This window comes from Brienomyrus brachyistius, chromosome 1 (assembly GCF_023856365.1).
Source record: "Brienomyrus brachyistius isolate T26 chromosome 1, BBRACH_0.4, whole genome shotgun sequence".
Classification (NCBI taxonomy): domain Eukaryota; kingdom Metazoa; phylum Chordata; class Actinopteri; order Osteoglossiformes; family Mormyridae; genus Brienomyrus; species Brienomyrus brachyistius.
The window spans coordinates 44350961-44372738 of record NC_064533.1 but is presented as its reverse complement, the minus strand read 5'-3'; the positions used below and the strand labels follow the sequence as shown (position 1 = coordinate 44372738).

The 21778-nt window shown below is 50.4% G+C and overlaps 1 protein-coding gene across 2 annotated transcripts in view; it reads left to right on the top strand.

Annotated features, from left to right (window-relative positions):
- The window catches only part of LOC125750822 (protein TANC1-like), a 93648-nt gene that overhangs the window by 42075 nt on the left and 29795 nt on the right, over positions 1-21778 (top strand). For both annotated transcript variants that reach the window (XM_049029145.1, XM_049029227.1), the window contains exons 5-8: positions 7851-8005; positions 9986-10175; positions 13402-13668; positions 21567-21689. In XM_049029145.1, coding sequence (XP_048885102.1) covers positions 7851-8005; positions 9986-10175; positions 13402-13668; positions 21567-21689 — 735 coding nt within the window. The remainder of the gene's footprint in view (positions 1-7850; positions 8006-9985; positions 10176-13401; positions 13669-21566; positions 21690-21778) is intronic.

Sequence of the window (21778 nt, the reverse complement as noted above, 5' to 3'; positions counted from 1 at the left end):
GGATGGAATATGAAGCTATACTGAGACCCCACAAACATGCAAATGAATGACTCCCAAGCTCCAGCGCAAGAAATTTAAATTAGGGGAAAAAAAACAGCTGATGTATTGAAGTAGTAAAGAGAATCATCAGAGGAGGAGTTTGCAGTGCTCTGTATCGCTGTAGAAACGGCACACCTCCTGGTCGCTGGGTGAGGAGTTTGCAGTGCTCTGTATCGCTGTAGAAACGGCACACCTCGTGGTCGCTGGGTGAGGAGTTTGCAGTGCTCTGTATCGCTGTAGAAACGGCACACCTCGTGGTCGCTGGGTGAGGAGTTTGCAGTGCTCTGTATCGCTGTAGAAACGGCACACCTCCTGGTCGCTGGGTGAGGAGTTTGCAGTGCTCTGTATCGCTGTAGAAATGGCACACCTCGTGGTCGCTGGGTGAGGAGTTTGCAGTGCTCTGTATCGCTGTAGAAACGGCACACCTCGTGGTCGCTGGGTGAGGAGTTTGCAGTGCTCTGTATCGCTGTAGAAACGGCACACCTCGTGGTCGCTGGGTGAGGAGTTTGCACTGCTCTGTATCGCTGTAGAAACGGCACACCTCCTGGTCGCTGGGTGAGGAGTTTGCAGTGCTCTGTATCGCTGTAGAAACGGCACACCTCCTGGTCGCTGAGTGAGTAGTTTGCAGTGCTCTGTATCGCTGTAGAAACGGCACACCTCGTGGTCGCTGGGTGAGGAGTTTGCACTGCTCTGTATCGCTGTAGAAACGGCACACCTCGTGGTCGCTGAGTGAGGAGTTTGCAGTGCTCTGTATCGCTGTAGAAACGGCACACCTCGTGGTCTCTGGGTGAGGAGTTTGCAGTGCTCTGTATCGCTGTAGAAACGGCACACCTCGTGGTCGCTGGGTGAGGAGTTTGCAGTGCTCTGTATCGCTGTAGAAACGGCACACCTCGTGGTCGCTGGGTGAGGAGTTTGCTTACATAACCCATGTGGGAATCCGTAACAAGGTCAGCCTAACTTAGGAATGCTCTCTGGCTGCGGAAGGAAAGCCAGATGGGATCCAGGAGGACCACCTGTGCCGGTGGCAGCCATATGGTGACCGGCAACCAGGAAGTGTTCAGGAGCTTGTCTGAACAGCAAGCACTGAGCAGGCCTCTAGGCAGTAAGTCGTAAGATGTTCAATGCCTAATTTAACCCCAGCAGCAAACGGAAACACTTTACAAACGCAGTTTCTTGTTAAAGCCCCACCTCCTTCAAGGGTGTGAATTTGGAATCTTTTCCAGCAGGCAAAAAGCAAAGAGTCATGATGGATGGATGGATGGATGGATGTGTGTGTGTATACAGTGGAATTCTCATACGTAGTTTTAGTAACTATGGTTTGTTGTTCGTGGTTTACTGGCTTCAGAGAAAAGAAGATGGGGAAAAATTCCAGAAATAACCAGCTCATAAGTTTCAAGTAAGAACGGGCTATAATAGGGTGAAATCTGCCAGCCTGGTCTTGCCCAGTACAGCCGGTGAATACCTACAATAGGCTGATATTTTTTAACAAATTTTCCCATTACAGGTTACATCCAGATACATGATACACTATTTCTCATGTGTAACAGCATGTTTATTCATTGATTTTTCATCCTTTGAAGGGTGATAAAAAGCTTTATTTTGATTCCTCCCTCGATACATATTTTTTCATTGCTCACAATACCTTTCATTCCGGAGTACAGTCCTGTATAATGTACGTAACGGTGCCGTTTGTCATGATACAGACACAGGTAAGAATTAAATGTGTTGTTCCTTATCTTTCATTATGAATCTGCGTGAGAACGAAACGTATATCTAACAAAGACTGAAATGTTATATCAAACAATCATTTTATCGTACGGATCAGTTCATGTGTGTTTGTGTGTGTGAGTGTGTTATGTTTAGTTGTGAAACTGCATCTTATTGTCAGTCTTATATTAAATGATTACATATTTAAAAAAATTTAATTCTTTCTTGCATTACGTCAAACAAATGAAAACCTTTGGCAAAAAGAAAAAAACAAAACTGCTAAAATTGTAACATTAGTTTTAGTTACTGATTTTAAGCAGATGGATTTTCTCTTCTCGTATCCCATTTCGAACTGGTGAAGGTCACGCACAAGCAGTATGTAAAAGGACGACTGGGTCATGAAATGAAGTGGTACAAATTGGGCACCATTGTGAAACATGCCATAAAGTGTGATGCTGGACACGTGCAGACGTGCGAGGCACAAATCTGGCATGTGCAGTCAAATATTTCACAAAGCGAAGCCGTCTGAAAACTTTGTCGGGCCACAGATAGCATTTTTGTGCAGTGTGTGTTGTTGCATGCAAATTTAAAGAAAATATATGAAAAATGAAATTTGTGTTTTTGCCGCAGAACATTCTCAACATATAAACTTGTAAATTGGGAGCTTGGAAAGTGAGAACTACTTATAATTGGGGTCTGCGGGTGGTTCGTTTTCCTCTGGGTTTTTTTTTTTATAATCCTTTCCATTTCCTGGAACCCATTGCCGATGGATACTTTGGGACCACTGTGTAAATATACACACACACACAATCTAAATGCACTTATTTCATCGGTGAAATAAAAATATTTTCCTACACTACAAATGTTCATGAGGCCGATCGACTATTGCCGATATTGCCACATCAGCACTGCCGGTGATTCATGAAACTGCAGTCAGAGTTTTTATGTAGAATTCAGGGAACATTTAAGCATTTGTGTAATATGATAATACGACGGCAATTAGGCTGCTGTTTTAGTGGCTGGCAGGTCCAGATGTTTAACCATAATGAATGTAACTGGCACGGAAAGCCGTCGTCCTCGATGGACAGGAGGGTCCCATGAATCGCGGTGCTTCCGAGCAGGTGACGTGTATATTGTCAGGGGAACGGCTATTTTGGCTTAGGAGAGGTTACATCAGGAGGAGACTGGGACCCCCCCCACACACACCGTGCTCGAACCCACTCCCCTTGGCCCCGAGACGCAGCCCCACCTCAACACCTGTTTGGGCCCCTTATGAGCTCACCGGCTGTTTTGTGAAACCGGCTCAGCTATTTAACACAGCACTAACAAACCCGGTTCGTGGTGCTTCGCCATGGCAACGATGCCAATGTCCCGTCTATTCTCTCCCATCCCTCACTGAAGAGAGCACAGGCTCATAAACATGGGTGGGGATAATGAGCTCGATTGAAGCTTTAATTGAAGGTTTCTGTCTGAGTTATTTAAATAACAAATTAATCCCAGCCCTTCTCCTCCAGGCTGTCATTGGATGTTTGAGTTTTAGTCGCTGGGTTTGGACACACTCACGCCCCCTGCAGGTAAGTGTTGAAATGATAATGAAAAGCTCCCCTGTGGTGAGACAGCTGGGCGGGACGCCTGTTTATATTTGGTTTTGTGCTTTCAGCCCTGACTGAAGCCTGCAGCTTCCTGTTTGGTCCGAGAGGGGAGTGGTCTACTTTAGATACCTATATCAACAGCACTGTGGCTGTTTATTATGTCGTCATATGACTATGTGGGTATGACTATTATTTTTTGTGGCTCTCGGCTTTTGCTGGCTTTCCCCTTGAGGGAAGCCCCTCTCTGCTTTCCCCGCCCGACGCCTGCCGGTGAGCAGCGACGTTCTCGTACTTCCCCGCCGTGCCACGTGGCAGTTCTTGCCGCGCCGCTCCGTCTGACACCCCATCAGCCTCCTCTTTGTGCTGTCAGGTCTCTCCGTTTCTCTGCTCTCTCCGGTGCCGACTGGGGCCACGGGGGATGAAAGCACAGCTGAGGCTCGGCACAGTCGGCATCTTTGTGGTCTCGTACCCCGACTTGCATGGAGATGGCGTGTCGAAGGGGCCTCCAGCTGCCAGCCACGAGTTTGGACGTCATTCTGCCGTTATACCGTCCCTCTCCTGGATGTGGAGGGGGTGAATCGGCCAGTAAGCAACCTAGCAACGGCATTGGTGATCCAGCCTGGGGACGTCCATCTGGGTCACCGCGTGTCGCTTTGTGGTGTTATGGTTGGCCAGGGCTACCTTGCTTGCCATGCTTTAATCATGACTTATGGCATCACCAAGTGAAGCTCAACGCAGAAAGTGTGTCCTCCGATCCAAACCCTCCTACGGAAGCCTATTAAAATGACAATGGCCTTTCTGCCTGTAAGCCTGGGAGAAAATTGGTTTCTGCCACCTAAAAAGCTTTGCTGATGTAATTAGTGCTGCTGCTCGGACCCGAGGCCCCAGCTGACATGTGTGTCTCCATGCTGCCTGTCATCTCCAGTCGTATGTTTTGTTAAGGGTTATAGGAGCATCAGATTATTTGTGATCTGTTTAGTTGTAAAACAAAAAAAATCTTTGATTTTGAGCTTGGTCCTAGTAACAGGCCCTTGGAACAGCGCTGTGTACAGGGGAGGGGCCACTGGCCCTTGCTGAAAGCTGATTGGGCTCTGGAGTGTCCTTTTCCCTGTCACTCAGATTCAAAACATATCATTGACTGATGACAAGGTTGCCTTCTCTGATTTATGGCCCCGCTTATGCCTAGCACCTTATTAAAGCCTAGAATCAGCCCCTGCCTTGCAAACTCCTCTTGGGTCCATAAAAGGTCAGAGGAACGCCGAGGCCCGTTTTAGCATCATGTGGCCTAAATTCCCCTCACGGGCGTTGAAGCACACAGTCCAAACTTTGATTAAAGTGGGGTTTATTGTTCAGTGAAACAAACGCTTTCCATCTTCAGCCATAGTCTCTTTCCTGGGAAGTCAAATTCCATCCATAGTTTCACAGGATTGGAATGTATGAAACGGTGGAAAAAGCGGAGAGAAATTATAAAATGCCAGCCTTCGGTGGTGTGTGTATCTTCCTGGCGAACATGCGACCATGGCAGGCCCACAGCCAGCACTCCTCCATGAATGTTAATCTGTTGCCACGGTGATGATGCGGGTCTGCCGCGTTGCGGACTTTGTCTGCATTTCCATAGCTTCCTGCTAATGGGTGTCGTGGTCGTCAGCATGTGTGCGGAAACCCAGCTAAGCTGGCCTGTGTGACCGCAGTGTACCGCCCCGGGCGTCGATTGTGGTTATCCTCTACCCGCGGGACTGGGGGTGGGGTGTTTTCTTAGTGCGGTCTGGTGCTCTGATCCTAGTGACATCGGACTGCATTTCCCATCTGTTAAAATTCGAACATTAATATCGCTTGGTGTCACTGCATATATTACAGCACAAGATTTTCCATTTGCCTATGGAATTGTCTTAGGTTACTATAGTAACTGTGTTTGGGGTGCAGCAATCATAACGCTTTGTGATGGGCGGAACCGGCGTAAAGCCCAGGAAGACCGACGCTCTGTCCTGTTTCCGTGGCGACTCGTTGCAGGTCAGTGGTCAATGGAGAGAAACAATTTTGTCATTTATTGAGCGCTTATTTGAATGGGACCCTCTCGCCGGTTTGTCACCAGAGCCTCCAGTAGGTCCCTAGGACCCGGGGAGGGAGGCTGTTTTATTGAAGACTCTCCTGACAGCTTATTGGAGCCGAATCATCAGGAGTTGCTCTTCCTCTCCTGTGTGTCGCCATAACTGTACTCCATACATGTAGTCAAATAAATGCCAAAAAGGTTTGCTGATGGAAAAGACCTTTCTGAGTGTTGAAAATGTCTTTTCTCTTTCTCTTCTCCCCTCCAGTGAGTGCGCTGAGGGAAATCATTCTGGAATAGACATGTTTGCCGAGTTTTGTGTCCCTTGTTGGGGATCTGTCACCTTGCAGACTTACCCGTGGTGTTGATATAGAGGCTGTGCCACTGTGGGCTCTGTGCTTTGAATTCCTCTAAGAAACCAGCGGCAGTCTCATTATTGTTATTTCTTCTGATATCGCAGAGGGAAGCGTACACCATAAGCCAGGGGGTGCCTCTTTGTAGATGGAGCGCTATTTGCCAAAAGGGGGAGCTTTGTGATTATTGTGATTAAGGTGTGGAAACGGCAGCCTTCTCTTTATTAAAGCAGGCTGCGTCGTGTGCCGTTAGCTAATGAAATGTCCAGATGGTGGGGGTGGCACTGTTTAGTCCCCAGGGCCTGGAAGTGGGGACCAGGCCGTATCTGTCGCCCTGGCAAATTGTCAGGGGTTACAAGTCTTGAGCACCGTTCGCTAGAACTTCATCCCCGAAATAGAGATCGTATCAGGGCATGCAAGGTGTGAGCGCCGGCCGAGGCGGGATCCACGGTAACGGCGAGCCGACTGCGGTCCGCTGTAAAGGCTGGCTGCCCCTTTTGGCACATTCCAGAGGGAGGGAAGGGGGCTTTTTTGCAGGTGCTCATCATTTTAACTGAATCACAGACAGTCCCATCAGGCCACCCTGATAAACGCCCTCTGATTAATAGGCCTCCCACATTTCTGGCTCATCTTTCCTGACTGTGGGTCTTTGTTAGAGACCCCACCTGAGACTTGATCTATCCAGTTGGCAGCACTCGGTATATTTCTGGGGGTGGCGGGGGCTGTTTAAAAGCCTGGTGCATCGGGGTCAGGGCAGCCACCTCTCTCCAGTGCCTCATCCCCACCACAGCGAAACCTATCTCTCCCCCCCCCCCCCCCCCCATGTATCTCAGTCTGCCATTAGTGGTTCATTTCTCCTTAGACCCGAAGACACTTGAGCTGATGTTCACCGTTAGTGTTTCTGAGTACAGTGCCGATGTTGACATGCGTGTGCAGGTGTGCCTGGGTCCGGGTGTGAGTCGCTGGGGCAGGGGGCCGCATCGTGTCACCGTGAGAAGCCGGGCCGCGAGGCAATGGATTACCAGGCCGGCGTGTGTGATTTGGGGGAGATGAGATTCTGATCGGGTGTCTGCAAGTGGAGCGCGGGGGGGGGCGCAATTTAACATGCATATAGATTGCACTATCTGTGGCTGGGAGGGGCGGGGGCAGGTTAACACAGTGGAGTGTTCTGTTAAATGAGGAGCCTGGTGGACCTGGAGTGACGTGATGGGGGGGCTGTAGGTTGGTCGAGTGAATCTCTTCTCGTTCCTTATTACCCTGCAGCTCAGGCACGTCGTTTATCTGCCTCTGCGTTTCACAGTTTGCCAAACCCCCCCCCCTTTTTAATATGAACTGTTTTGCTAAGCACTGTGTGCCAGGAGGCGTCAGTCAGACCCTCGATTATTAGCGACGTATCCAGCTCCCTGAGACCCCTCCCCCGCTCAGTGGTGTTGCGTAGATGCACTGGCCCCGAGGTGCAGCCTCTGTGTTTTGTCATGCTGCTGTGAGTACCACTGACAGGCTTTAAACACCCCCCCCCCCTGCCAAACACTGTCCCACTGGAAGCCAAAGTCCTGCCTTGTGCCCAGTTTGAATGTCATACTGGCACGGCTGGGAAATGTGGCGTCCTAGCGGACAATGTGGTTTATTCAGATTTCCCATCCGGACTGTTCCGGTTCAACGCAGCAGTGACAGACCAATGAGATCCCTCAGTTTCAGATTGATCTCCCTCTTTTTAATCGCCATCCGGCTATCAGGTGAGGAATGTAAGGGGTGGCGTGTGCGGACAAGCGGTGACGCCCCTAGCCGGGGGGGGGAGGGTCGATAGCCCCATTGTCACCGCTCTGCCAGTCGCTGTCGGAGCCTCATCTGGAAGCGGTCCATCCTGGGCTCATTGAGATTCCAGCCCTGCACTGCATACCCGGGCCAAGCAGCAGAGAGAGCGAGAGCTGGCTGCGGGGGGGGGGGGGGTTGTAACAAGGCGAACCACCTGCCCGCACACACACACACACTCTCTCTCTCTCTCTCTCTCTCTCTCTCTGTCTCTCACACACACACACACACACACACACACAAACGGGACCTTGTCGTCTGCAGCGGAGTGTGCTCACGCCGGTCGCTTTCTCCCAACAGAGCCGCGAATCGACAGTGAGCAGAGCTCCTCCTCCTCCTCCTCCACCTCCTCCTCCCCCGCCGCCCAGGAGCTGATGACGAGGCTGGGCTTCTTACTGGGGGAAGGCATCCCTGGGACAGGTCGCATACCTATGGAAGACAAGAATGAAAAGAAGGTACCTCTCTCTCTCTCTCTCTCTCTCTCTCTCCCTCTCCCACTCCGCTGTGTCTGTCTGTCTGTCTGTGTATGTGCGTGTGTGATTTTCTCCCAATGCCTGTTGGTTTCTGCTCCTTGTGGTTCTTGTAGGATATCGGTAAAAGGCTGCAGGACCACCGCTAATTAGGCTGGCCAGCTGTAACTTTTTCCACAGCTTGTGGAATTATTATTTATTAACGTCTGCAATTTCTTTGTGTTTGCAGCGGTTTAAGTTTTGCATGGGCTGAGCGTGACCATGACAGTGGCCAGGATGACCAGCTGCGTGCTATCGTGTGTGTGTGTGTGTGTGTGTGTGTGTGTGTGTGTGTGTGTGTGTGGCACTGTATCTGCCATTCCAGTGTTGGCCCAGAAATAAGACCGGCCCGCTTGTCTTCACAGCAGGGTCACTCATTAAGTCCTGGGTCCCCAAGTACAGGTCTGGCTTTCAGGTTTTGCGCCCCCCCACCTTACATGGTTTTTACTTTTCCATGTTCTGGCAGAACATCTGCATCTGTGTGGATCGTGGGAGGCTTGTTATCCTGTTATCATATTTCTTTGAAGAAATGTTCAAAGCGAACACCAGGCAAAACTGCCATGGCGTCTGGGTGCCTCTGAGAGGACGGTGTGGGGCGGTTACTGGTGTGGGGCGGTTACTGGTGTGGGGCGGTTACTGGTGTGGGGCGGTTACTGGTGTGGGGCGGTTACTGGTGTGGGGCTGCCGGCTAGATGCCGGCATTTGCATCTGGATTTATTTTTTGTATTTATTGTATAAATTTTTTTAATATACAATGGTTGTTGTTTAAACGAGACTGCTTCTCTGTTGCCGAGCTCGCTCTGCTACTGTGGCGTAACCGGAAGTGACAGAACTTTTGGGCGTTAGTCAGAGCCCCCCAGCTATGGGGGGGGCGGATGCCGAGTTCGGGCCGAGCTCGTGTCGTTCGGGTTTCCGCGTAGCCCATTAACCTCTGCACCTGTAGTGACGTTTACTGGTCACCGCGGCAACATCTGCCGCCACAGCACGTTCCCGACCTACAGCGGGGGATCGATGGTAATATTGAGGCTCTGCTGCGGTTGATCAGTCCTTTGCCGGGTTCCAGAGGGGTTACGGAGAGATGGTGAACAGTGCGGGATGAAGGGAGTGAGGAATCCTGTACGGATGGGAAGCCGACCAAAGTGGCGCCCCATGAGGACATGTCAGCTGGTGACGCCCCCATCCCCCGACGGCACGCTGCCTGCTGCCTGCCTGCTGCTTGCCTGCTGCCTGACCTATTTACAGTACGGAGGGTGCGGGCAAGGTTGTTGAATCTTGTACGGCGGTCCGCTCGCTGAGCTCCTTGTTCCGGAGTCTCCCGGCTGTGTTTCCGTTGCCTTGCCGCGAGGATCGTTCCTTGTGCCGTTCCTGGCGTGTCGCTGAGAGACAGGCTGCTCTCCCCCCCACCCCTCAGGTAAGCGTCGTGGCCGCGAGTGGAGCGGGGGTCCGTCTTGGTGCTGCTAAAGCCCTGGAAAGCCGATCCCCCCCCCCCCCCCCCCCCACATGCTTGCCTTTGATCAGAGGGGTGTTTGTATCAGAATGGAGATTGATCCTATTTTTAGGCAGCAAGCAGTGTGTAGCGAGAATGTCATCATCCCGCCGTTGCCGTGTGCGTCTGTCTGTAAACATGTTTTGTGAAGCTTGAGTTTATTGTAAATTTTTCTCTTTCTAATGCGATATTCGCTTATAGTCACAAAAGTATGGAGGTGGTTTTTGTAACCTCTCCTGTCAGCTGGGAAGGACCATTTAGGAGAATTCATTTAATATACGGTAAAATATGTAGTTGGGTAATTATTTTCGGAACGGCTCCCAGCTTCATGTAACTGTTTTGGATACGGTGGTTATTTTAGCTCAGACTGGAGGGTTTGCAGAATCTTCCTGGCTGGAGTGTTTAAAGGAATATTTAAGTGCTGTCCTCTCCCCCTCCAGTGCGCCACAAGCAGCCAGGGAATTAGCCCCTGCTCCACTCTGACCGGCAGCCCTGCCTCTCCCAGCACCGACAGCCCCTGCTCCACCCTCAACAGTTGTGCGAGCAGAGCGCCCCCTAGCTGCCCCAGCCCCTGCGCGGCCATCACCAGTGCCAGCTCCACTCTCGAGAGCAAGGACAGCGGCATCATCGGTAGGTATCGTCATGTCGGAAGTCACACCATCTACTGCATCCCATTCTCCATGTGTCCCGAATCTGTGCCATTGAGACCTATAATTCTCCGTTTTTCTCGACACCCCCGTGGTCTGCCGTCTGTTCTGCACCCAGTACCCTGGTTGTGTAATTAAGGCTCTGTGCTCCTCTGTGCCACCTAAGCTTGTGGTTTGTCTCGGTGCTGTGGTCTGTTCCGCCGCGCTCCATCTGCCTCACCGACGTCGCCGCTTTCTCGGCACTTGGACAGGACTGACAGAGATCTCCGGGGTTTATCCATTCTGGGCTTGGGAAGCACTTTATGCATTTGGATGTGGGCCCGGATCTGAGTGCCGGGGCTGTGTGTTCACAGGTTTGGTCGTAATTTAGCTTTGGCTGCTTTCTGACATGCTGGCCGCACCAGAGACTCCTGTACTCCGTTGCTATGATGGGCTTCCATCCTCATGCTAGTTTTTCCCCGTTAACTGGGAGCTGCGATTGCCCATTGGCGGGCTCCTGCCAGCTGTCCCACTGTCCCCTCGATGCCATTCCTCCCGATTATCTGACGCAATGAGTAACCGCCCCTCATCCATTTCACCCATTGAGCCGCGTCACAGGAGCTAAATTATTAATGGTAGGAACCAGTGGTGCTGGGGGGATCTTGGCTGCTTGAGGGCGGGTCTTGAGTCCCAGGGAGGCGTCCTACTCGATTGCTGGTGAAAAGGACGCTTTTTCTGAAGGCTCCGGCTCCTACCTGCTGCTTCATGTTAAGGGCTTTTCTCATTTCTGATTAATATTGAAAAATGTTTAAAAGTGAATACTGGTGAATGTCAGACTGATGTTTACATTTCAGTGAGTGGTCACTAGAGGAAGCTGCCTGTGTCTGTGCCGGTGTGTCTGCCTGCATGTCTGCATCCCTGTGTGTGAGTTATGTATGTATTAAATTGTGGGGCCCAAATGTCCCCACAATGTGATAATAATTATGATGTTTAGGTATTTTTTTTCGGTCCTCTTAAGAGGAAACTCAATTTTATAAGAATTTTTGACTGCAATCAAAAAATGCCAAAAGTCTCTTTTGTTTGGTTACTTACGGTTTAGGTTAGGGCTGGGTAGGGGTTAAGGTTGTCGCGCTTAGGGTGAGGGTTATACCCTTAATGAAATGGTCCTCACAAAAGATATGTGTGGCGTGCGTGTGCGTGCGTGTGTGTGTGCGTGCGTGTGTGTGTGTGTGTGTGTGTGTGTGTGTGTGTGTGTGTGTGTGTGTGTGTGTGTGTGTGTGCGCGCGCGCGCGTGCACACAGTCCAAACCCAAACTGATCAGCGCTGTCTGGAGGGATGGCCAGAGGGAGATCAGGTGATACTGCAGCTGACCCCCCCCCCAAAGCATCTCTGCTTCTAACAGTATTTTCCGGAAAGAAGGGAGCATGATGAGAGAGGATGTGTGGCAGGACGAGACGAGCAGCTCTTACATCACAAGGACAGAGGAGAACATACACACACACACCTCTTCAGAAAGCAGACGGCGGCCATATAAGGAAACCACGTTTAATTCACCTGTTTAATGAGCTCCGGAGCCGTTCCCTGTAACTGGTGCTCTTTCATGAAAACATCTCGATTACTGCTATTGTGCGAAACTGATTAAACGGCCCGCCCAGGGGATTTGTGTCAGTGTCGTTTGATTGTGTACCTTACACCCTAATGCCTCTCTGTGCTTTTAATACAAAGCCATTTACCATTATGACTTCATAATGAATGCAGATTAAAATTATGTATTCAGTGTGATGCATTTGTGTGCCTGTGTTTTTAGGCTAACTGCCAGCGTCTGCCTCTTGCTGTCAGTTGTGTTTTGTGGCAGCTGGATTCATAAGAATAGTTGAAAGGATTAAAGGATTAACTGTAATAGAAGCATGCACCTGTCCAAATGCTAAAAATACATTTTTATTCTCTCTGCTGCATTTTTAATCATACTGTTGGGTCTGGTAGGGGAAAAATATATGAGGGTATCATTGTTTAACCTCATTTCTCCAGTAATTAAAACCATTAATTAACAGTAACTAAAACTATCATTTGCTTGTCACTTAGGAATAATTATATATCGACACATCTTCCTTAATACAGTACAGGGTTAGCCTTTAGTGTTTCTGTGACCCAGGAAGGCCAGTATACAAGACAGGGAGACACCAGGGATGAGGTGCCAGTCCATTGCAGACATACATACACACACACACACGTTTGTATTTATATCTTTGTGGGGACCGTCCATTCATTTTTATGGGCACAACCCTAATCCCAACTGTAATAACCTTAACCTCTAGCCAGCCCTAACCTTAACCATAAGTAACCAAACAAAAAAAACTTTTGGTTATTTTACTTCTTTGATTGTACTCACAGATTTTTATTAAATTGAGGTTATACTTGTGGGGACATTTTTTCAGTCCCCACAAGGTAAAGGTTACAGAATTGAAGTGGGAAAAGGTTGCTGCATACAGAAGAATGTCATATAGGTTGAGTAATAGGGGGCCAACATTCATGCAAAAGTGGGATAAATACATTTGAACTGTTCTTAAAAGACACAAGTGAAGTTGGATAGTGCTTCGTTTAACTTTTATATTTTATATTATGTCTGTCTTGTGTTTACAAAGATGTAAATTTTATTGGTCTCCCTCTGGCTCTGTATGTGTGGGGTGCAGGAATTCTAAACACCAGACTTTTGTAATTGTGCTGTAAGATTGTATTTTTGGTACTGAAAATCAATTTAAAAAATACAAGTTAAAAAACGTAACAGGTTTTATCTCATTGTGGAGACATTTGGCCCCCACACTGAGGTAGATGTGAACCCGCCAACTCAAGACGGGATACTGGGGCACATGGAGAAACCCAATGTAACCACAGAGAACGCATCCACAGAACGGGCGCATGATTTAGTGTGAGGCTACCATGTAAGGTATACATATACAGATGCTAATTAGCGGCAGAGCTTGCCAGATGGTCTTTGAGCATATCTGATGCGGACCGTACATCCCCATCTGCCTGATACATTTTTTCAGTGCTTCCTGATAAGTACCGATCCGTTAGGAATTGGATCAAAGGGAGCGGCTGGCTTTTCAGAGTAACGTGGGGTGTTAATGAGCGGCCGAAATTCCTGCAGAGTTCACGCTAATGCCGTCATGATGATGAACCATAAATATAGTTAGCTGGCGATCTGACCCCGCCCACCTTTCTTGGCACAGCGACGATCACCAGCTCCTCGGAGAATGATGACCGCAGCGGTTCCAGCCTGGAGTGGAGCAGAGACGGCAGCTTGAGGGACGGCGCCCCCCATGGGCCGACAGGGGCAGCGCGGATGGATGCGTGCTCCCCCGTGGCTGAGGAGGACCCACCGGGGGCTGGGGGTGGTCCATCGAGGGCGGAGCCTCTGGCAGGTGTGGGCGTGGTTGCCTTCCCCACCCACACGTCCTCCAGCTCCCTCGTGATGCCACGCCCCAATTCAGTGGCAGGTGAGTGGAATGCTTAGTCCGTGAGCCGCATTTAAATTACAAAGAGACTAAACAAGGCAATATAGGTAGTGCAGAACAATGCAGATGGTGCATGACAATACAAGAAAGTACAAAACAATGCATGTAGGATAACAGTACCAGATTCTGCAAAACTGAATGCGGTCAGTGGCCAGTAAAGTGCAGTGACAGATCTATGAACAGCATTTGCCATGGAGATGAGTGTTCTGGGAAACGTATGCTGGAAACTCGAATCACCGCCCACCTGGCCTCCGACAGGTCTCCCTGCTGCACCGGATTTTAATTTGACTTGCTGCTAACTGAATCATCGCGTTGCACCTTCCGGAATGATCTGTGTGGTGGCCCCTCCAGTTGGCATGTTCGCGGTGTTTATATTGTGGTGGGCAGGGGCAGACATTTCAGGTGCAGAAAGTAAAAACCGGGATTTTGTTTCAACCTACCAGTTGAGTACTTTGTGACTGACTCTTTATACTCATCTGGTTGGTTGCAACAAAATCCTGGTTTGGAATTTTACTTTCTGGCCTTGAAATGTCCACCTCTGGTAGTGGGTAATGTCGACGTGGAGGAGGCCTTACTGTGAGGCTGGGGGCAGACGCTCCCCCGGTGGATTGAGGGACAGTGACAGGCATGGGGATGTTTTGCCGGCAATCACTGGGGCTTCTTAAACTGCCACAGAGGGTAGACATACTTGCCTGGAACAGCTGGTAGTGTTGGACTCCCCTCTGGTACTCCACAGCTGTGACTGGGGTGGGGGTGGGGGCAGCTCTTGTGGGGTAGGGGGACGGGTGTGGGGAATTGGGACCCAGCTGTTGCACGGGTTTGTGTTTATGATATCTTGACCTGGGCAGCAATGAGCCCAATTCGCTCCATGTTCTTCCGGAGGAGTTAAAACAGTGTTTCACAGCCTATCGCACATCATCTCTATGTTGTAATATGGCAGAGAAGACCAGGAGGCCAATCAGAGACACCATAATGATGTCATCAATGCTGTGGTTTCTCGTTGCAGGTTGGTGTAAAGCAGGGGGAATGGGCGTAACAGACCATCGGTCACATTGCTTGATAGTGCGGCAGCCATCTTGAACTTTCAAGCATGCCTTGGGGATAAGCGAGCGCCTGGTGCTTCGGGGTAGAATCTTCCAGAAATGTCCCATCCAGCTGTTTCTTTAATAGTGGAGGCCAGCTTGCTTGACGTTTGCAAGGATGGCAGTGTCCTTCAAGGGACCTGCTGGATTCGGTTGGTTGTGAGCAGGATGGTAGGAATGATCATCGAGGAACACACCCCACCCCCCCTGCCCCTCCGAGTCACAGCAGCTTAACCTGCGTGGGCAAACATTCCTGGGATGCAGATCGGTAGCACTGGTGGTGGCATGTTTGTTTTGGCTGCGTGCACGAGTGCTCGTTAGCATTTAGATAAGAGTACAAAGACAGCAGACTGCTATTGATGCAGCCCGATCCCAGCTGTGGTCAGTCAGCATAACCTGTAAGGAATGTTTTCATTTACAGCTATGTGTGGTTGTGTTTTTAGGTCATTTGTTGTTCCGCAGTCAGGCTTCTGTATTCCTGGGAAGAGTTTGGTTTATCTGTCACATTGGAACGAGTAGCGCTGCCTGTCACGTCGGTCCCGGTCCTTGTTTTCCCGTCGCGTGTGCTGACCCTCCTTGTGGATTGTGAATCTCCCATATCACTTATTCCTTGGGCTCGCTGCACTCGCTCGTTGTTTACACTGATTTGCTGTAGCCGACTTTCTGCAGGCTCCCTTCTCCGCATCTCTGATTTCTGCCCAAAGTTGGCCTGTTCTGCCCTCTCTAGCATCAGTGAGTGCCTTGCCATAGAGCCTTAGGGGGGGGGCGCATAGGACCGCTCTGGGTAATTAGACCTCCCACCTGGACAGGAATAAAAAAGAGAAGCCGAATAATTAAGGCCAGCCTTGCTTTCAACTTGCAGAGTCAATAATTATTTCATCAGTGGCAGCCGTGATGTCCCACCCCTTACGCTCACGCGGAGTATGAAGCTGACATTAGCCGGCTCTAGGGGTGTGGGGAAGGGGGGGCTTCCCAGCGTACGGCTGATACTGTCAGTGGTGACAGCAGGCTTCTTGCCTCCTTTGGGTCCCCTGTTTAATCTGGATTTCATGTATTCTGTGTTGTGTATATTTCATAGTTACTGGTTTGCAGACTCGCAAAGTTTTCATCGTAACTTGGAAATGTATACTTCTTTGTTTAAAAAGAGGCCCAATTCCTCGTTGACATGCCAAGATCCGAGCAGAATTGCAATTCAACATTTCCGGCCCCCTCATGTCCAAATGAGCTCTAAACACCTGTCGCATCTTTCTGTCTGTCATTGGTATCGCTGGCGGCATCAATCAGTAAGCCGACACCTCAGTCGCTCGCAGGCTTCCGGAGGGACTGCCGGTCTACAGCGCTTAATAACATGAAGTCCTCAGGTTGTTGTTATACACTAACTACTGCATCAAAGTTTACCAGATTATACCCGGGAGGATGGTTACTTAGATTTTATTCTTATGGCTCCCTCACTAAAGCGCTAACTCTTTATTAGCACAGGCTGAGGACCTTTGCTAAGGATGTAATTACGGCTTTTAAATATGGACAGAGGATGACAGCCGGTCATGGGAGTCCTGCCAGGGTCTCGTCTGTGAGGGTCGTGTAGCCGTGCATGTAAATGCTGCCCTGGCGTGTAACAGATCGGCTGGGATGAGTAGTAATCCCAGTCGGGGGGGATCTGTCCGGAACATTTCAGAGCCAAAGCTGGATGCCCCTTTATACAGACTGTTCCTGGCTTATGACTGGTCCCCATTCCAGTAGGCGGATACAGACTTGGAATCATCAGAATTTTAGGTGTGACAATGAGACGGATATGGTCGTGCTGTCATGTAGTATAGTTGCCGTTCCAGCTATCGCACAGCACTCAGATTTAGTTTTAAACGTAGCCACTTAATATTTCTTTGTATATGCAAGTCGTCATAAGGCGCGCATAGGTTTCGAGTTGGGGACAGTCTGAATATGGCACATATTCCTGTGCTGCTTGGTCTGTTTACACCAGAAGAGAGGAAGGAGAGAGGCCCTCCATAAACTGAGGATCGGTGACATATTTGTGGTGCTTCATTATCTCTGGAATAGTGTGCAGATTTCAAAGGCGTATTTATGTCCCCAAGCCTTCTGCATTTGCCCTTCAGCAGAAGATCACACATGAAATAAAACGGCACGGTGGCCATATTCACTTTGTCTTCTGTGAATTGGATGCGCTTGATGCAAGCTGGGACTGCTTACTGATGTGGAGGGGGGGAGGCCATGTCTATGCCTAAACAGAAAACTGAGCTGGGAAGCACATCAGCACACCCCCCCCCCCCCCGACCAAGCGATTCTCTGTAAATCTGCTGGGGAATCAGTTGTCTCGCCAGAACGGGCCTTTAGGGGAGCGCTGTGGCTTTTATGCTCTGCCGCGGTGCAAGGCTGCTTGGGGAGGACTGCTAGGTTGTGTGTGTGTGTTGCAGTGATGTGTAGCCGTCAGCGTGCAGGGGTGGGGGGTGCAGCTGCATTATCTGCTTCCCTGGCCCGTGGCTCGGCTCACTGGTGCCGTGCGAGTAAAATGCTGAGCCTGTAACCAATCCAACACTAACAAAACCCACTTCTGCATCCTGTACAGTCAGCGTTTACTTTTCTCTTGCATCCATGTCTTGTCCCAGCAGTTGTGTAAATCCGCAGGAGCAGGTAAAGCAGCCAGACCTGCATCACACGCCATGTGGCTTCCTGACTTCACATGCTGGGCCTTTGAGCTGTCCCTGGCCTTCCTGTCTCTGCTTCACTGCCCAGATACTCTTCGGCTTTCCCCTGTCGGCCATGACAGTCTTTCTTCTCCTCCAGAGCAATAAAGCAAACGTCTTCTCGCTTGGTAGGATTGAGCGACGACGTAACGCAAGCAGATGCTTTTCTTCCCAAATTTGCGACGGCGACCTTAATCACCGTCTAAACACCCTCCCCCCCCCCCCCCGCTGTCTCTGGAACGTTCTGTACCATTAGAGGTGACACCTGGGACTGGATAAGGGTTTTTTTCGTTAGTGGGGGTGCTGTGTGACCCGATGGGCCCGTTTCTTGCAGTTGGCTTCGTCTCTGTCATGAGTGCCAGCCTAGAAGGATCCGGAAGGCTGCAGAGTCTCCCTGTCCGTGGTGTCACCATCTGTCGCCGTTTGCCGCATTAGACTCGAGCGACGGCTTCAGGCTCGCCGAGCTGCCAAATAAGCTTGGCATGGGGGGCGGGGTGCCGCTGGAGGACTTCCGTACCCCATTTGGCACTGCACTTGCTGTTCCCGTGCGGTGGGGGCAAATGCCACCCCCTAAACAGGGAACTCGATAAGGAAATAACACAGTAATAATGTAATTTGAGGCGAAGTGAGAGATTTCAGACAGCTGGCACACGCTGCCATGGAGCGGTGATGACAGTTTACGGATGTAAATGTGATTTTCACCCCAGCACTGGTGTGTCTAGGCCGCCAGGCGGCTCTTTGGGATTAGTTCTTTGCTTCGACTGAATTGATTTTAGTGAATAAATTATTCATTTCGGCTGCAGGAAAATGGCAACCTCTGCCAGGATTTGAAGCCTAGTTGAATGGACTGTAGGGGAGCACTCTAGCTTAGTGGGTCAGGATCCCAGTCGGGGTTGGCTGAGTGATGTCATCATTGGGACCCTGAGCAAGGCACTTAACCCTTAGTAAGGACTGTCTGACCCAGCTTATATATGCCACCTGCATACGAGTGTTGGTATGTAAACAAACATTGACTTATGAGATTTCTGCACGGTGAGGTTTCAGTGCAGTTTCCGTGCAAGCCGACGCGTTGTCATCTCGGGGCTTATTGTGGTGGAGAAGTTTCTGGAAATTAATCCACACCCTACCCTCGCTGGCGGGGCGTGGCTTTGGGGTGATCCTCTGCTTAGACAGTCCCTTTTTTAGGATGACCGGCTATGGCCACGTGTAAAGTGTGTCTGTGGATGAGCAACCTTCTGGTACATGCTGTGCACAGTTTTCATTTATGCAGTAAATACTAATTACATTGCAACTTCAAATTCAAACATTTGGGTGCAGTATTTTTTTCTTATTTGTTTGGTTCCGCGTGTAATCTGGTTTGCTGGTTTGTGGCTTGCTTGCATAATGTTGCCTCTCGAAGTAGTTGCATTATGGTGTCCCAAAGACAAAGAACAGAGGGCGAGATCCTGTAGTACCATTAGGGAGGAAACATCTGTTCAGGGTTGATTTGGGAGAACGGAGAACCGGCCTGGACCTAAGCAGACTTTGGGCGGCCACTGAAACACGGAGGCTTTACCTCACAGCACTACCCCCCCACTTCTCGGGGCTAATTATCACAAAAGTCGCTCCCCCTGCCTTGTCCTGCTGGTTTTCCAGGGCTGATATCTATATAGAGAAACAGTAATATAATTTAAGGCAGAAGCACTTGGTCATAAAGTCACAGAGCAGATGATGTGGTGAGCATGGTAATCCAGGGGCGCCCCCCCCAACATGAGGCCTGACTGGTGTGTGTGTCTGTGGGGGGGGGGGCACAATCGACACGCGTCCTTTGAGATTACCCCCCCGCCCCACCCCCCGCCACTGCTTTTCATCCCTCTTTATCATTCTCCATCTCCCCCCCCCCCGCTCTTGATCCCACCTCTGTGTGGGGGGGCAGTGCGTGTGCCTGCCCCAAGCGCTCCATTCAGATTCTGCTGCTCCTGCCCACAAACCTCGGCCATGTTCCTGCCGCTTATTCATCTTTTTTTTCTCCTTCCTCGTGCCTCCCATTCTCCTTAAAATCATAGGGCCCCCCCCCCCTCTCTCTCTCTCCCCCCCCGCTCCCTTCCTCCCTACTTCCTCCCCTCGATCTTCTACCGCTGCCGCTCACTCTCTGCATGCTAATGCCGCGGACGCCCTGACATTGGTGGCCGGCAGGTGCCAAGTCCGCTCTGCGAAGTGGTTACGCTGCCGCCGGCGGCCCATGGGAGCGGTCGCTGTGTGTCTCTGAGCTTTTCCCGTGGAGCTCCTCCTGGGCTTGGCCAGGCGGCGCGCGTTTAGCTGTTCCTCCTCAGGACGGGAGCTCCTGAGCGCCAGCTCCGCTGTCCGTCACGCCTGCTGCCCGCCGCATGTAAGTAGCTGCTCTTCTCACGTTTTTAAAAAAATTTTTTTAATCCACCCCCTTTTTTTGTTGGGGTGCAAACAGGTTGCCACAGTGCTGTTGGGAGGATGGCAATCCAGGGTGTGCTGCTGTTCTGATCTCCCGTGGGATGAAAGCAGGTCTCCGTGCCTTTGGGGGAGAGGGTGGGCAACAGTCAGGGAGGTGTTGCTTTCTGTTTTTTGTATGAAAATGTCGGGGGGATATTTGGAGTGACTGGGTCCGTTTCTGGAAACCGTGAAGTTCAGCACGAGTGAGCCAGCTTCTTTTGTGTCCGTGTCTCTATGGAAGGCCTGTTTCAGATTTAATCTCTGAGATAAGTTGGGGAAGTGAGTGACCCCCCCCCCCCCCCACTTTGCCTTTGCAGAGTGAAATTTGTGTTTCTTTTGAAAAGAACCTTTGGGTCGCCATGGTGATTTGATTGTTTCAGCGCCCAGCACAGCGTGTGTGTGCGCGTGTATCCATATCCATGTGTGTGTGTGTCTGTGCGTGTGCATCCGTGTGTCCGTGTGCCAGGAAGATAAATGGGAATTCTCCTTTGGAATCTTTGCCTTAGATCTTCTCCAGCTACTGGTGTCAGCCATTAATGATCCCACCTTTCTCTAAAGGTTCATACTTTCCACACAGGCGCAACACTCGCGTATCCACTCTGCGTACATGGAAATGTACATACACTCTACGTACACGGAAACGTTCACCCGACACACGTACCACAGCAGTGAGGTTTCAGTTCGTTTGCTCTGTGTGTTACACATTCAGAGAGCCAACTTACAAGGTTGCCAACATTAGTCAGTTGGCTGGCGTGGGAAATTCATGAGATGTCTGCACACACATGCACATACTTGAATGTAACAGTTATATTACCTTGTAAATAGCCTGTAGGGTTTTTAAGCACTGGTGAACAGCATACATGTTGGTGTTTAAAGTGCTAGCGGGTCGATCGTGCGCAGCGTGCCCAGAGCTGTACGTACACACTCGCGTGGACACACGTATAGTGCAGCAGGCGTTCGTCCGCGGAGGAGCACGGTGACGTCAAATGCGTCATAAACGTTTCAGCAGACACGTCCGCTAGTACTCATACAGAGAAGTATGAACCAGCTTTAAGCTTTGAGGCTGCTCTCTGAGCTTGTATATCAGGTTATATCAGAGTGTGAGGGCCAGGCTCCTCTCTCACATGTTCCCTTGCGTGTGATGGCCGGGCTCTTCACTTCTGTGTGCATGTGTGTGTAGCTATATGCGTGTGTGTGGCTCCTCACTCCTGTGTGCATGTGATGGCCTGGCTCCTCTCTCCTCTGTGCACGTGTGTGTATGTATGTATGTATGTATATGTGTGTGTGTGTGTGTGTGTGTGTATATATCCATGTGTGTGTAGCTATATGTGTGTCTGTGGCTCCTCACTCCTATGTGCATGTGATGGCCTGGTTCCTCTCTCCTCTGTGCATGTGTGTGTATGTATGTATGTATATATGTGCGTGTATGTATCCATGTGCATGTGTGTATATATCCATGTGTGAGTGTATGCGTGTGTGCGTGTATATCCATGTGTGAGTATATGTGTATGTACCCAGCTGCCATTCTCAATGGCTGGACGGTCCTGGGAATGAGGTTCAGGGGGTAGCCCCCATAGCCCAGACACTGGTGATTTCCATGACCCGCCCCCCCCCCCCCCATCCCCAATCACTCTTCCAACGCTTCCTTCTGCAGCCACGAGTTCCACCAAGCTAGAGGACCTGAGCTACCTTGATGAGCAGCGCAACACGCCCCTGCGGACGTCCATCCGGCTGCCCTGGCACAACACCGGAGGCAGGACCCCGCAGGACCCCAAAGGTACCCCACCCACAGTGCCGCTGCAGCCTCAGCTGAGAAATTAAGCACCGCTAATACTGATAGGCAGGTTAATTGTTGTGGAAGTGGTT